Source organism: Phyllobates terribilis, unplaced genomic scaffold (genome assembly GCF_046119375.1).
Source record: "Phyllobates terribilis strain yellow unplaced genomic scaffold, ASM4611937v1 Scaffold_7__3_contigs__length_470593459, whole genome shotgun sequence".
Lineage (NCBI taxonomy): Eukaryota > Metazoa > Chordata > Amphibia > Anura > Dendrobatidae > Phyllobates > Phyllobates terribilis.
The window spans coordinates 226,143,041-226,158,931 of record NW_027362767.1 but is presented as its reverse complement, the minus strand read 5'-3'; the positions used below and the strand labels follow the sequence as shown (position 1 = coordinate 226,158,931).

At 42.3% G+C, this 15,891-nt stretch overlaps 1 protein-coding gene across 1 annotated transcript in view; it reads right to left on the bottom strand.

Moving 5' to 3' along the window:
* LOC141155469 (kinesin-like protein KIF14) overlaps nucleotides 1-15,891 on the bottom strand; it is a 96,064-nt gene that overhangs the window by 50,094 nt on the left and 30,079 nt on the right. The window contains exons 9-15 of the mRNA XM_073642335.1: nucleotides 13,389-13,507; nucleotides 9,130-9,302; nucleotides 8,874-9,021; nucleotides 6,682-6,745; nucleotides 6,402-6,586; nucleotides 5,720-5,822; nucleotides 3,512-3,672 (exon numbers count right to left, since the gene is read on the bottom strand). Of these exons, the coding sequence (XP_073498436.1) occupies nucleotides 3,512-3,672; nucleotides 5,720-5,822; nucleotides 6,402-6,586; nucleotides 6,682-6,745; nucleotides 8,874-9,021; nucleotides 9,130-9,302; nucleotides 13,389-13,507 (953 nt within the window). The remainder of the gene's footprint in view (nucleotides 1-3,511; nucleotides 3,673-5,719; nucleotides 5,823-6,401; nucleotides 6,587-6,681; nucleotides 6,746-8,873; nucleotides 9,022-9,129; nucleotides 9,303-13,388; nucleotides 13,508-15,891) is intronic.

Below are 15,891 nucleotides of genomic sequence, written 5' to 3'. Positions count from 1 at the left end.
TCCAAGGGACAGACCTGAACTCCAGTTCTAGTCCTGACCGTATTATTCCCAGAATCCAAATGCTGGAAGTAATCTTCTCCCAGGCAAGCAGGAAGAGGGACAGTCTTCCTCCCTTCTGGGGAAGCCCATTACTTTCTACTCTCAGAGGAAGGGCCACAAAATGAAGCCTCCACTTTACTTCCTTTCCTTCCATTTCCCCTACTCTCTGGGGGACTTGTTTAGGATATACCTCTTATGAAAGGAACTTTTATACTGCGGCATGGACACACTGGGAAATCCCTTCTTTTTGTCGCTTTATCCAGTATATCGTCAAGTGCTCGTTTAAAGAGAAATTCTCCTTTGCATGGGATCGAGCATAGCTTGGTTTTGGACTGGACGTCTCCCAGCCAGCTTTTGAGCCATAATGCTCTACAGGCAACATTCGATAGATTCGCTGACCTGGCTGCCAATCTCAACAAGTTCGACTAAGCATCTACAAGGAAGGCAGCAGGTCCTTGCATTAGTGGGAGATTGGCCAGGATTTTCTCTCTACGAGTGTTGTTTTTAACTTAATCCTCTAATTGCTGCAACCAAAATCATTGATCTGGCCGTGCAAGTTGCTGCAAGTGCTCGCTTCAATGCCCCCGCTGAGGACTCCCATGTCTGCGTCAGCTATATTTCCGCTTTTTATCCAGGGGATCCTTAAGAGTGCCCAGATCTTCAAAAGGCAGGGTGCATTTTTTGGATGATTTTGGCACTGCCACATCAATCTTAATGGTTTCACCCCACATGTCAGTTCCTTCATCAAATGGGAATCTCCTTTTTGATAATGGTAGTGGCCCCTTGTTCAGGTTTCTTCCATTTGTTATCAATGAGCATTTTAATTTTCACATTGATGGGAAATGTGGGCCTCTTTTGTTCCAATCCCCTGAGCAGAATGTCCTGGACTGTTCTAGGGGTTTTAGCATCTGATATGCCCATGGTTGTTCAGACGGCTTTAACCAATTTGTAGGTCTTCAGCCAGAAAACACATTCTACTCCCCATATCACTATCTGAAGAGGAAGAGGAGGAGGCAGAAGAGTCAGATTCCTCCCTATCCTCTAATATTACTGATTTATCTGAATCAGATACCTGCCGCTTTGGTTTCCACCCCCCCCCCCTTTTCCTCTTTCCTGCTTAATCAAAGATCTAAGGGACTAACCTCTGATTAGGGATTATAAGTCCATGGCAAAGCTGGGAGGGGGGGGGGGGGGTGTTCTTCAGAATTGAACCAGGGCAGAGTCTTTTCATTTATGTGCTGGGTAGATTATCCTCGCACAGGGCATATTCTTTATTTTTAATTTTGCTTGGCGCTACACTTCATGGGCTTTTCCTAGTAAAGAAAACAGAGAAAGGGACCTATTTGACACTGAACTTTCATGAATATCACTCGCCACTCTGTCGTTCAGTCTAGGGTACCGGAGATGGAGGTTGGATCAATTCACGACAATTATCCTCTGGAGTTGGTGAACTCATGACCTGCTTGGTTTCTCTGGCTGGTCTTGCTGCCACTACTGCATCCCTGACTGTGGCGCTGCTGCGGTGTCTGCTGCTCCTGATCCATTCTGGAGATTAAGATAGTGCAGGCATTGCCATCTTGTGACCATCCCCATTATATATGTTTGAAGGACATCACTCTACACCTCTTCCGTCCAGCCTTTCCCCCAGATTTACCAGGTTAGACTCATTTCCAGTGTGCTGTGCACTTTCCAGCACGCTGTGTCATCAGGGTGCGATAGATAATCCTTCATGCGCTCTGCACGTGCACAGACCGGGGCAGCCATTGCTTTCCGGCAGGTTCGTCACTTGACTCCTTTCACCAGCGCACCTTGCACGTGCGCAGCTACCAGCAGCAAGTCCCAGCGCACTCAGCACAGGGCATGCCAGCAAGCCCAAGAGTGCACAGACCCAGGACCTCATGTCAGCAGGAGACTTACCAAGAGGTCTCCACTTGCATGCCGCTGCACACGCTGTCCTCCTGGCCAACAGTGCATCTCTAGCCCGGAAGTCATCCTCGTCCACATACCCAAGTCTGGAGGGTGTAAGTCCAAGGCTTACTGCTTACTTGTGGGTTCCCTCAAGGACAGGAAACCAAACTGATGCAGAGGAGAGGTACCGCCCTTTTATTTAGTAGGTTTCCTGTCCTTCATGGGCGGATACCCTCTCAGGCGGTGCCGTTATGGGAGAAGGGGGAAAGAAAAACAAAAAACAAATATATTGCAATAAATTATCCATTGCCAAAAAGTAAAATTTCCTTAAATTGCAAAATACTTTATTAACCGACTGATCACTGTGAGGCCCATTATTCTGTATGGAAGACACTGTGAGGCCCATTATTCTGTATGGAGGACACTGTGAGGCCCATTATTCTGTATGGAGGACACTGTGAGGCCCATTATTCTGTATGGAGGACACAGTGAGGCCCATTATTCTGTATGGAGGACACAGTGAGGCCCATTATTCTGTATGGAGGACACAGTGAGGCCCATTATTCTGTATGGAGGACACAGTGAGGCCCATTATTCTGTATGGAGGACACAGTGAGGCCCATTATTCTGTATGGAGGACACAGTGAGGCCCATTATTCTGTATGGAGGACACAGTGAGGCCCATTATTCTGTATGGAGGACTCAGTGAGGCCCATTATTCTGTATGGAGGACACTGAGGCCCATTATTCTGTATGGAGGACACTGAGGCCCATTATTCTGTATGGAGGACACTGAGGCCCATTATTCTGTATGGAGGACACTGAGGCCCATTATTCTGTATGGAGGACACTGAGGCCCATTATTCTGTATGGAGGACACTGAGGCCCATTATTCTGTATGGAGGACACTGAGGCCCATTATTCTGTATGGAGGACACTGAGGCCCATTATTCTGTATGGAGGACACTGAGGCCCATTATTCTGTATGGAGGACACTGAGGCCCATTATTCTGTATGGAGGACACTGTGGCCCATTATTCTGTATGGAGGACACTGTGAGGCCCATTATTCTGTATGGAGGACACTGTGAGGCCCATTATTCTGTATGGAGGACACTGAGGTCCATTATTCTGTATGGAGGACACTGTGAGGTCCATTATTCTGTATGGAGGACACTGTGAGGTCCATTATTCTGTATGGAGGACACTGTGAGGTCCATTATTCTGTATGGAGGACTCTGTGAGGTCCATTATTCTGTATGGAGGACTATCTGAAGTCCATTATACTGTAGACTGGTTGGCCTGAGACTTTGTCCAAGTTTTTCATTTCGGCCCTCTGTTTTTGGAGTTTGACATCCCTGCTAATTGAAGGCACATCAAATCAATTACTTATTAAAGTGGAGATACCCCTGTAACCATGTCTATGTAGGGTTTTGGAGTGAGAAATTAGTTTAGCTGCTATAACAGTATTATCTTAAATGCTTTAAAAACACCAGATTTAAAATGTTTGAACAAATTTGACTGCAAGGGTACAACAAATTTGACTGCAAGGGTACAACCCTTACCTCTGCCTCTGGGCATCAATGAGTTCACACTTTGCAAATTCAAAGTCCCTGAGCCGTTCTTGGCCTCCGCTTTCCAAGCACACAGTCCGGCGATTACTCTGAACTTGTGTGGGGTGGTTGAACCGGAAGTAATGATTTCCCCCTAGAATTACCCTGTCACCCTAAAACATAAGAATTTAGCCTGATCAATGCAGGGTTACAAATAAGGTTCTCATAATTCAGAGCAAACGTCTTAAGACCAGTGCGCAAATAACCTAAATACATACAGATAATGGCAGTCCTGTTTACAGATAGTCACTAAGAAAAAAAATTAATTCTTTACATACTATAATACACACACTTTCCTTCTGTTATTTACTGTTCTTGCAGGCGAGAATTTTTTTTTAGTATTTTTGCAACCACAAATTCCAAGAGCTTTTATTTATTTTTTTTTTTCCAGCAATATAGCCATATGAGGCTTGGTTTTTTGCAACATGAGTTTTTATTTTGAATGACACTATTGATTTTACCATATAGTAATTGCCAGACCTGAAATAACAAGCACTTTCCACCTATTGTGTCCCCCCATTTCCTTGTAGATTGTAAGCTTGCAAGTAGGGACCTCACTCCTTATGTAACTGTTAAATTCAATACAAGGTGAGACAGTTTATTGTCTGTACATGTCCCCGTTTAATTGTAAAGTGCTGCGGAATATGTTGGCGCTATATAAATAAAAATTATTATTATATAGTATATTGGAAAACGGGAAAAAAAATTCCTAGTGAGGTAAAATTGCAAAAAAAGTGGAATTCCACAATTGTTATTTGGGATTTTTAATTACCATGTTCACTATACAGTATATGGTAAAACTGATCTAGCAATAGGATTCTTCAGGTCAGTACGAGAACGAAGATGGCAAACATGTCTAGTTTATTTTTTATTTAAGTGGTGAAAAAAAAAAAAAATCCAAACTTTGTATGAATAAAAGTTTTTGCATGTGTCGCCATTTTCCAAGACCAGTAATGTTCAAATTTTTCGAGATCTGGGGCTGGGTGAGGGCTTATTTTTTATGCCCTAAGCTGATGTTTTTATTGATATCATTTTTGGGTAGATACAATGTTTTGATCGCCTGTTATTTCAATGTTGTGGCGGAAGAAAAAAAAATAAAAAATTCTGTTTTGATTTTTGTCGTTACGCCGTTCACCGACCAGATTAATTTACTTTATATTATGATAGATCGAACATTTCTGAAGATTCCAAATGTGTATTTTTTTATTCGTTTAATTTTCAATGGGGCAAAAGGGGGGGGGGGTGATTTTATATTTTTCAAAACTTTTTTACACTTCTTACTTTAGTCCTCTCAGGAGACTTGAAGCTGCGATCGTCCGATCGCCTGTGCTATACGTACTGCTGTGTATAGCAAAAATTGCGATCTATGAACGCCGGCCACAAGCCTGCATTCATAGAAGATTCACAATGACAAGCATGGTGGTCTTCTGCAGACCCTAAGCTGTCATGAAAACCCATCAGCACTCAACCCCCCCCCCCCCCCCGATCACGTGACAGGGGTGCTAAAGATTGGCATTTGTGACACGCTTCCTGCTGGCTGGCACGTGTTAAATCCCGCTGTCATTAATTGGAGTTCCAATCCACCTGTGGCTATTAAAGGCAAATGAAATCTGATTAAATCAGCTGTCACGCGTGGGGAAAGATGAGGGGGCTCAGCGCCGGAGCCCGCATCAAAGTCGAGGACACGACATTTTGTGAAGGAGTTAAACGCTGATGCGTTTGACTAATAGTTTGATGAACCGGCCAGACTGCAGGAATAGAAACTAGTTGGACGCCGCCCCTGCTTGGCTCATCCCAACACTGCACCAGGTGATTGACAGGTCTCTCCCAATGCACATGAATGGAAGAGACTAGTCAGTCAACAGGAGCAGGGTGGGGAGACGCTGGCTGGCCCTTTAAACTGTTTTTGCTGAAACCACAGAGCATTTTGGACAAAAACAGCTGCAATCAAGGCAGACAGATCCCTGCTGCCCATGGTATGGCAGTGTGAATTGACTGACAGGCTCCCATTAAGCTACCATTCAAGTTATTGATCTATTGACTGGTCGTGTTAAAATGAAATAAAAAAATGAATAAATATAAGAACAAATAATCAATATCAGCATCATAATCTCAAGATTTAAGCTCACAGGCAAGTTTTGGCATGAGTCTAATGCTTACATGATGTAAAACCACCGAGTCTTGAACCAAGTTTCCATTAACAAACGTTTCAGCTCCAAGCATTGGAATCAGAGTTACTTTGCCATATTCATTATTGATGATGCTGTGGATAAACATTAGAAGAGACAATGGTACTTAGACATTTCTTTACCAGGTCTTGATTTTTATGCTGTGAAACCGTTACATTAGTTAGTAGATAATATATAACGCTGTACATTCAAACATTCTACAAGTATTATTCTGACTCCATAACTAGGCTGTCAGTGTGGGGATCTTGAGAGACCGTTTCTATGAATATCTATGTACCAGTACTCACACAGAGATTTCATCAGATAGCTTGACTCGACTGCAGAGGCACGTATGAAGATTACAGACAAAGGTTTATTTTAAAGCTAAATTCTTGTAGATATGCACAATTACAGTAGGTAAAAAGACGATTATAAAGAAAAGATGTATAGATATGAACAGGTAACAGGGCTGACACTATCTGAGGAAGAAGGGAGGATTACTGACATCAGAGCTAGGCTACAGAAAGGAAGGACAATCTTCTAAAAAAAGGGGGTAAACCTTTTTTGCATAGCAGTGAAACAGAATACTGTACGATTTCCAAGTCATGGGACATGACAACTATTAAGCTACAAAAAAAATTAAGTATTGGATTATTGCAGTGACCTGTACATACCAGTGGTCAATGGCAATTAGGGCACCTGCCAGCTGGATCTCATGATCAGAAACTGGGTGCTGCTTGCCCACTTTTGTCTGACCCTCCTTTATTAGGTATAAAAGCACTTCAGACAGTTGAGGATCCTCATTCAGATTCACCAGGTTGGGAAGCCGGTTGTCAACTTTAAAGCAAACTCCGGCTTTCTGGTTTCAAAACAAAAATAAAAAGGAAATAAAATTTAAACAAAAAGAAAACTCTAGAGAAGAAATAACATCTGTAGAGTGACAATTGGATGTACCTGCAGTTCTTTAGCTTCTTCCATTTTTTGATATTTGGCAAGATTAAGTTTTTCTTCCCAAGATCTGAAATCAAATGTTACCATTCCAGTTAGTAAATGCCAAAAACATCTGACTTTAGCAATTCAATTTTTGTATTCATAAAATTAAAGTTGAACATAATTGGTATCTTTCTAATCCATTACATCAAGAAGTATGTTTTTCAGTAACCCTGGTAGGGCCAGGTCTTTGAGAGGCAGAGAGTACAATGCCGAAGATTTCACTTCTTGCAGGCTGTCCCCCTACCCACATAATGCCCCATGCAGTCCCCCCCCCCCACACACATAATGCCACCTATTGGAAGTAGCAATCTTAAAAGTCAATGTCGACCCTTGTCATATGACTTTGTATAAAAGCCAAACCAGAATCTCACTTTGCAGATTCGTGTTTCAGGGTGTTGCCCCTCCTCAGTGCAAAGCAAGAGATCTGATTTGGCTTCACAAAAGTCCTGTAACTGACTGGAGTATAAGGGTAATTCCAATAGATGCTATGAAAGTTCAAGTACTCTTCCTCTCTGAATTGGCAATTTGTGTGTCCCCCCCCCCCCCACCCAAAAGCAGAAAATCGGCCATTTGTACTAGAACACTGGTTATAAGGATTCCATGTATGGTCTGTGGTGCAAATGAACAGATTATTCACTTATTTGAACGAGCCGTTAAAGCTACAAATATAGTACTCAAATTAAAAGAATTTCTTATATTATTGCAATAAAATTGGAAAAGTATTCCTGAAGACTGTACGTTTATAGTCAAATTTACTCTAATTTGGTAAATAATCCAAGTCACTTTGGTAAATATGAACTTGTTAATGATGTTGTCAATTTTGACCGGGAAGAGCAGTCTAATTGATTGCCCACATGCATTTGGCTAGAAATAACATTTATTGGTGGTTATGCTCCTTATTATGAGCGTAATCTAGGTCATTATTATAGCACCATCCGTAGGGCCAAAAACAGCAGACCTAGTAATAAACATAACGGGAGACCAAAAACAGCAGACCCAGCCATGTACTTGTGGCACCACAGGGGGCTCTGGTTGCCACAGTGGTAGCAATACCATGTCTGAGAGCAGGCAGGAGTTTCCTGGTCAGGAGTGCTTTACATACATCACCTCCTGCCCCAGACCAGAAAGGGGAGGATCCTGCCCTTTATAAACTGGATCTGGGGCGGGGTTAAGTAGTAGTTCCAGAGACAGGGACAGAGCAGCAAAGCAAGGAGCCCTGTAGGCAAGACAGGAGCAGAGAGCCAGGGACGGGAGCGATTAGAGCTCGTCCTGGCTGGAGACACCACGAACCGGACACCGGAGTCCGAGGCTGTGGGGATTATACGCCCAGCAGCAGAAACCGCACGGCAGGGGATTTCAGGTCCTCTGGCCATAGGAAGCCTGGAGGCTCAGCCACACGAAGGGGACCGGTACCACCACAGAGGAGCGAGGAATACCAAGGGCCCAAGTCGCCAGTCATACGGGTGAGCACCACACGGTACACTCAGGGACGTGGGCTACCACATGACTACAGCAGGGTAGCCAGAAGGAGTACAGTCAGAACGGCAGGCCTACAACTTCACCTGGCCAGCAGAACTCTTAGTTTGCTCTCAGACCAGCCAGGCCTCCACTGCTAGCCAGTACTCCCAGCGGGACCTTAATTGCCATCAGTAAAGGCCCTGAACTGCACTGCCAAGACTCTGAGTCGTTACTACTGCTCCCGTACCCAACCACCACCATCATTCACCTGCGCTGCCCTGAAGCTACACTCTTCCTGTGGGGAGTTATACTACACTTGCTGCGCATATCACCAGCTTCAGTGGACTGCTCCGCAGTGGCGGTTCTCCATAACCGCAATCCACAGGTGGCGTAGTCGGACTATATAAACCTATACACAGACTTGCTACTGGTTTGACCGCCATGGGTCATGGACCGGGTCGCCGCCACGGTGACTACAACCCCCAGCATCCAACAAGGCCCGGTTCCGGGTTCCCCCCGCACTGCCCAGGGGGCGCGTCATACTTAACAGGAGAATTTCCAGAAATGAACCAAGAATGGTTACAACAGTCACTGCTCAAGAAAGCAAAAAAAAAAAGGAACAAAAAAAGTAAGAAAAAAAGCAAAAGGAGAAAGCAATCGTTTGGAATGTAAAAGATTCTATTGATTCTACTTACTTCTGGGTCTCCGTCAGCTGTCTCTCTTGAGAGGACAAACGCTCTCTCAGAGAACATATCTCCTGTAAACTTGCCTCGTACACTGAGTGATCGACCCCCTGCACACACTGCTGAGCGGCCTTGAGTTTTTCAATCTCAGATTTTAGCTCTGAAGAGTGCAAAGTGCAGAAAAATACATAAAATGTGATGCTGAAGATAATCGGGGATAAAGGATTATAGTTTTTTTGTTTTTTTTGCAAACAACTAATGTACGTACCTCTAATCAGAGCAGCATTGGAGTCTTCGTTGACTCTGGCCACGTTGATGATGTTCCTGGCTTGAGTAGCGTATCGTAGAGTACTAAGACTCTCCTCCAGGTGCACAGACGCGGGACTGATGGTAGCAATCATGGCAGTCTTGGAATTTCCTCCCAAACTCTCCTTTAGGAGCCTTGGAGAACAGAAAAAAAATGAAACCGTAGTATTTAATCGCACATCCAAACTATGGGATCCAGTTTTGGGCTCCACATTTTAAAAAGGATATTGGAAAGTTATAGTTTGTTATTAAGTAGATCATTACATGGATGAAAGGTCTCTCCTATAGTGAGGTTAGAAAAGTTGGACTTCTTTAGCTTAGAAGAAAAAGCTTCAGATATGATTTCGTTTACTTGTGTGGTCAATTCAAAAAGGACTGACACATGATTTATTTTTTCCAAGGACCAGATAATTTTCATTACAAGCGGGGGAAAGGCAACTCCGGCAGCAAAATAGGAAAGGATTCTTTACAGTTAGAGCAGTCAGATGTGGAATGCCCAAGAGGTAGTAATGGCACATTAAAACCACATTTGTAAAACCACATTTGTAAAAGGGCCAGATGCTTTTCTCACAACAAATGGCAATTTGGGGTGTAGATAAGCTAGCGATAGAGAATTTAGGGCTAAAGGTGGAACTTGATGGACTTAGGTCTTTGATGACCAATTTTAGAGACCTGTTTAAGTAAAAGGTATGCCAATCACAGCAAAGTTGTGAATAAAAACATGTTCTCATCCCATTTATTTGGCATCGTATTGTCGATAAGAGTCCAGTCTATCAAGGTATAAAATTACCCACGAATCATAAGCAGCATAACGAGAAATTAAAAAAAAAAAAAAAAAAAAAAAAAGCTAGCCACGCCAAAAACTAGTCCTTATTACAGCTACATTGACCAAAAAATTAACACATTACAAGTCCTGGAAAATATATAAATATAAGTATTTCCTATTGCATTTCTTCTACACCATTAAAAGGGAATCTGTCAGGTTTTTGCTTTTTAACAAAGCAGCATGATGTAGGGCGGAGAACCCGATTCCAGAGATAGATCACTTTTTTAGGTGCAGCAGTTGCGAGAATCCCCATTTTCTCTGCTGCAGATCTAACAGAGCTCAGAATGCTGAGCTGTGTATAACCCCGCCCACACCACTGATTGGCTGTTTTCTGTATATAACCCCAACCCACAGAACTGAGTGGCAGCTTTCTGTGTACACTGTATATTGACAGAAAGCTGCTAATCAGTGCTGGGGGAGTGGTTGGACTAGGAGGCACAAGACACCTAGTCCTGTAGTGATAATCCCCTGCTGATAAACACTGATTGCATTGAAAAGTGCAACACAGCCCAATAAATTACACTGCTGGAATCAGGGTCTCTGTCCCTACATCATGCTGCTCTTGGATTACATATAATCTGTCAGCAAATTTTGCCATTTTATTAAAAAAAAAAAAAACTATACAAAAAGCACAAAACAGGAAAGTCACCATATTGGGGAAGGATTTAACCTCTTTATGATGTGTGTCATAATAGTACGACACGTCATAACCCCGTTTAGTGAGGGCTCTGGCGCTGAGCCTGCACCTTTCCGGGAACATGACAGCTGATCTATACAGCTGACATGTGCCCGCAACAGCTGCGGGTGGAATTGCGATCCACCACGGCTGTTAACTAGCTACATACCGCTGTCAATCTCTGACAGCGGCATTTAACTGAAGCTTCCGGGAAGCAAGTAGTTTGCTCCGCTTATCAGCGACCCTGTCACATGATCGTGGGTCGCCAATGGGTTGGCATGACAATCTGGGGTCTGCAGGAGACCCCTGCAGTTGTCATTGCCAGATTGTTATGAGCACTGACTATCGGTCGGCGCTCCTAGCAAGTGAGCATTTCTGCTACATACAGGTGATCTGCTCATCCCCGGTGTGTAGCAGAGGTGATCAGATAATCGCAGCTTTGAGTCACCCGTGGAGAATATTGAAGCATGCAAGAAGTAAAGTTTTTAAACATATACAGTACAGACCAAAAGTTTGGACACACCTTCTCATTTAAAGATCTTTCTGTATTTTCATGACTATGAAAATTGTACATTCACACTGAAGGCATCAAAACTATGAATTAACACATGTGGAATTATATACTTAACAAAAAAGTGTGAAACAACTGAAAATATGTCTTATATTCTAGGTTCTTCAAAGTAGCCACCTTTTGCTTTGATGACTGCTTTGCACACTCTTGGCATTCTCTTGATGAGCTTCAAGAGGTAGTCACCGGAAATGGTCTTCCAACTATCTTGAAGGAGTTCTCAGAGATGCTTAGCACTTGTTGGCCCTTTTGCCTTCACTCTGCGGTCCAGCTCAGCCCAAACCATCTCGATTGGGTTCAGGTCTGGTGACTGGAGGCCAGGTCATCTGGTGTAGCACCCCACTACTCTCCTTGGTCAAATAGCCCTTACACAGCCTGGAGGTGTGTTTGGGGTCATTGTCCTGTTGAAAAATAAATGGTCCAACTAAACGCAAACCGGATGGAATAGCATGCCGCTGCAAGATGCTGTGGTAGCCATGCTGGTTCAGTATGCCTTCAATTTTGAATAAATCCCCCACAGTGTCACCAGCAAAGCCCCCCCACACCATCACACCTCCTCCTCCATGCTTCACAGTGGGAACCAGGCATGTAGAGTCCATCCATTCACCTTTTCTGCGTCGCACAAAGACACGGTGGTTGGAACCAAAGATCTCAAATTTGGACTCATCAGACCAAAGCACAGATTCCCACTGGTCTAATGTCCATTCCTTGTGTTCTTTAGCCCAAACAAGTCTCTTCTGCTGGTTGCCTGTCCTTAGCAGTGGTTTCCTAGCAGCTATTTTACCATGAAGGCCTGCTGCACAAAGTCTCCTCTTAACAGTTGTTGTAGAGATAGGTCTGTTGCTAGAACTCTGTGTGGCATTGACCTGGTCTCTAATCTGAGCTGCTGTTAACCTGCGATTTCTGAGGCTGGTGACTCGGATAAACTTATCCTCAGAAGCAGAGGTGACTCTTGGTCTTCCTTTCTTGGGGCGGTCCTCATGTGAGCCAGCTTCTTTGTAGCGCTTGATGGTTTTTGCAACTGCACTTGGGGACACTTTCAAAGTTTGCCCAATTTTTCAGACTGACTGACCTTCATTTCTTAAAGTAATGATGGCCACTCGTTTTTCTTTACTTAGCCGCTTTCTTCTTGCCATAATACAAATTCTAACAGTCTATTCAGTAGGACTATCAGCTGTGTATCCACCAGACTTCTGCACAACACAACTGATGGTCCCAACCCCATTTATAAGGCAAGAAATCCCACTTATTAAACCTGACAGGGCACACCTGTGAAGTGAAAACCATTTCCGGTGACTACCTCTTGAAGCTCATCAAGAGAATGCCAAGAGTGTGCAAAGCAGTCATCAAAGCAAAAAGTGGCTACTTTGAAGAACCTAGAATATAAGACATATTTTCAGTTGTTTCACACTTTTTTGTTAAGTATATAATTCCACATGTGTTAATTCATAGTTTTGATGCCTTCAGTGTGAATGTACAATTTTCATAGTCATGAAAATACAGAAAGATCTTGAAATGAGAAGGTGTGTCCAAACTTTTGGTCTATACTGTACACACAAAAGTATAAAAGCCACCTCTTTTCGTCCATTCGAAAAAAAACAAAAAAACAACACATTTGGTATCGCCACGCTCAGAATAACCCAATCAATATAAAAAAAATAATAATTAATCCGATCAACAAACTGCGTAATGAGAAAAAAAATTCGAAACGCCAGAATAACGTGTTTTTGGTCGCAGCATTTCAATAAAAAATAAATAAGCACCGGATCTACCCCAAAATGGTATCAATTAAATTGTCAGCTCAGCACCAGATCCCAAAAAAAAAGGGCTTTTTTTTTTTTTTTTTTTTTTTTTCCACCACTGAAATAAAAAAAAGAACCGATACATGTTTGGCATCTTCAAACTCGTAATGACCTGGAGAATAATAGCAGTTTTAGCATCCAGTGAACGTGGTTTAAAAAAAATAAATAAATAAAAAAAAAAAAATATTTAGAAGACCACCCAATTGCTGATTTCACATTGTCATTTGGAGGCTCTATTGCAGTTCATATGGGAAAATGACCCGAGGGGGATCAAGATGCATTTTCACCTCTGTCCAGAATCAGAAAGCCGAGGTGCCGAATACATGTGCTGAGGCTGCAGATGACTTACCAAGTGAGCAGAGACTCTCTGTAGGGGATAAAGCTTCTCTTGTGGACATCGGACATCTCTGCTAGAGCAGATATCACTTTGCCCAATGTAAGCAGCGACTTATTGATGCTGGCGCCTTCCTGTAAGACCAGGGAAATAATGTCAGCAAAAAAAAAAATTACAAAAATGGCAAAGTACACCGCTGTCATTAAATAGTGAGGATTATTAGATTGCTATACCTAAAATAGCAAACAGAAGGATGGAGTTAATTATAGACCACGACATCAACAGCACTATGGACAAGTCGTAGTCCATCACCTTTAGGCTATGTTCACACCATGTTTTTTTTCAGCATTTTTTTTGCTGCAGATTTCTATTTAATTTTTCAGCTGCCTATTGCAGTACCAGCAAAGTCTGAGATTCCAGAATTTTTTTGGCTGCGCATTTTGTGCCTTGCAGCCTTTTTTGGAAAATAGAGCATGTCACTTCTTTCAGCGTTTTTTTTCACCTATTGGAAGTAATGGGTGGTGAAAAAAAATAAAAACGCAGCAAAATTTGGATCAGCGTTTTTGATGGCAAAATAGAATGGGGTTTTTTTGTTTTTGTTTTTTTTTTCACAGAACTTTATATACATGCATAAATGGAGACCGAAGGACAGTGAAAAAACGCTGAAAAAATGCATCAAACAACGCAGCAAAACTGCAAGAAAAATACTGAACAAACGTTTTGCTGCAGATTTCTGACGCAAAAAAAAAAAATGATGTGTGAACATAGCCTAAAAAGGAGTTTTTTCACGAGGATCCATCACCAAATCAAAAATGGCCAAATTTTGCCATTTTATTCCCCGCTGTTCTTATGAATATTCAGGATTTTTTTTTTTTTTTTAAAGCATACGCTTCTAGAGAATCCTCAGGGGTGGATCTTTGGTCTGTCCTGCATCATTACCCTGTGAGCCATACACCCCCGCCAAAAAAAAAAAAAAAAACCACAGAAATTACATTAAACAAAAAAGGTCACTTCTCTGACAACCCCGTTAACTTCTTCACATTAGTGGGAAGGGTGGTTTATAATCCAAGGAATCTGTTAGTGGATGGCCGAGATGGAAAGGACAGTCAGATTCAAGTACCTTAGTAGTGACTAGCCCGCTGATTGACTTAGAAAAAGGTGTCCTGCCACTTGAAAAAGTGCAACAAAAAGTGCCTTGTCCTCGGACATTATTGCCCTTATTGCTCCCCCTAAAGTGTGGCCAGCTGGGTATCAATGGAACATACGATGGACAAACTGCTTCGTAGCTGGGTTCACCATTGGAGACCCCGTTTGGTCTTGTGTTTTAGCCAGTAGGACAAGTTCTGAAACGCAACTGTCACCATCCACAATCTATACTATTCCTACATCTTAAAAGGGAGTCTGTTCAGTGCACCTTTGGTGTAACCAGTTACCAGGCACCTTCCCACCTATTTGTTTTCATCCATCACAGCCTCCTGTAAAGCCGAAGCTGTCAACCAAGGTAGAGGGGTGTCGATAGATGGGTAATAAGTGTTGCACAGCTTCTGGATACCCACAGTTGCAGTAGAAACTTCACAGAGCAGATTACATGGGATAAGCTTTTACCTCTCAGAACATGAGGTAAAAAAAAAATTAAAAAAACGCAGTCACAGTACTGCACCAGGAAGCAAGAAGAAAACAGAAAAAAACGAGAGACTTTTCTTTTTACAATACAGTAAACAAGGAAGCTTTACACAACATCGCCATCTACTGTCAGATCAGCATAAAGTCCTCCTTCACACAAACAAAAGTCCACAACTGTTGCATATACCAACAATAAGTAGGTGGGAAAGTGCCCTCAACTGCTTGATAACACAAAGGGTGCCCCTGTGCTTGGTTTGAACAGTCATTTTGTGCCGAGACTCCGGTTTATTTGGTATTCACAAAATATTAGTAGATTATAGTTAACTTTAGCAACTCTAATTACATTGTTCTAATCATATACATGCACAGGTTTTTTGCCTTTTTATCTTTTACTTGCATTTAAACTTTTTGGCACTTTAGAGTAAACTCCAAACATTTTCGACCAACCCTTGCACTAGTGGTGTGCACTGTGCGCAGTGTTACGGCCCAGTACAAAATTTCCCGGCTTCAACATGGGTGTCATTATCAGTGACAGATATTGAATGTGGATTCAGGCCAGGATAGATCATATTTTGTATGTACGGTACATGATCTAGGAAGAAACTGGAAGCTTCTAGATGGTCACATACCCATACAGGATTTTTTAGCAGGGATATATTATAAAATGTTATAGGATTGCCCAAGGTGATTAATGAAAAGAAAAAAAAAAAAAGAAAAAAAGTACATCCCATAAAACACCTTTAATACTCAAAATTATTTAGACTTCAATGCGTAAATGAACATACAAGAATAATTACGTCTGTTTGACACAAAACAGATGTTTTACTCTCACTAAATTAGTGAGAAAATTAAAAATTGGGCAACAGGGAAAACTTGATTTATTAGGTGAACAACT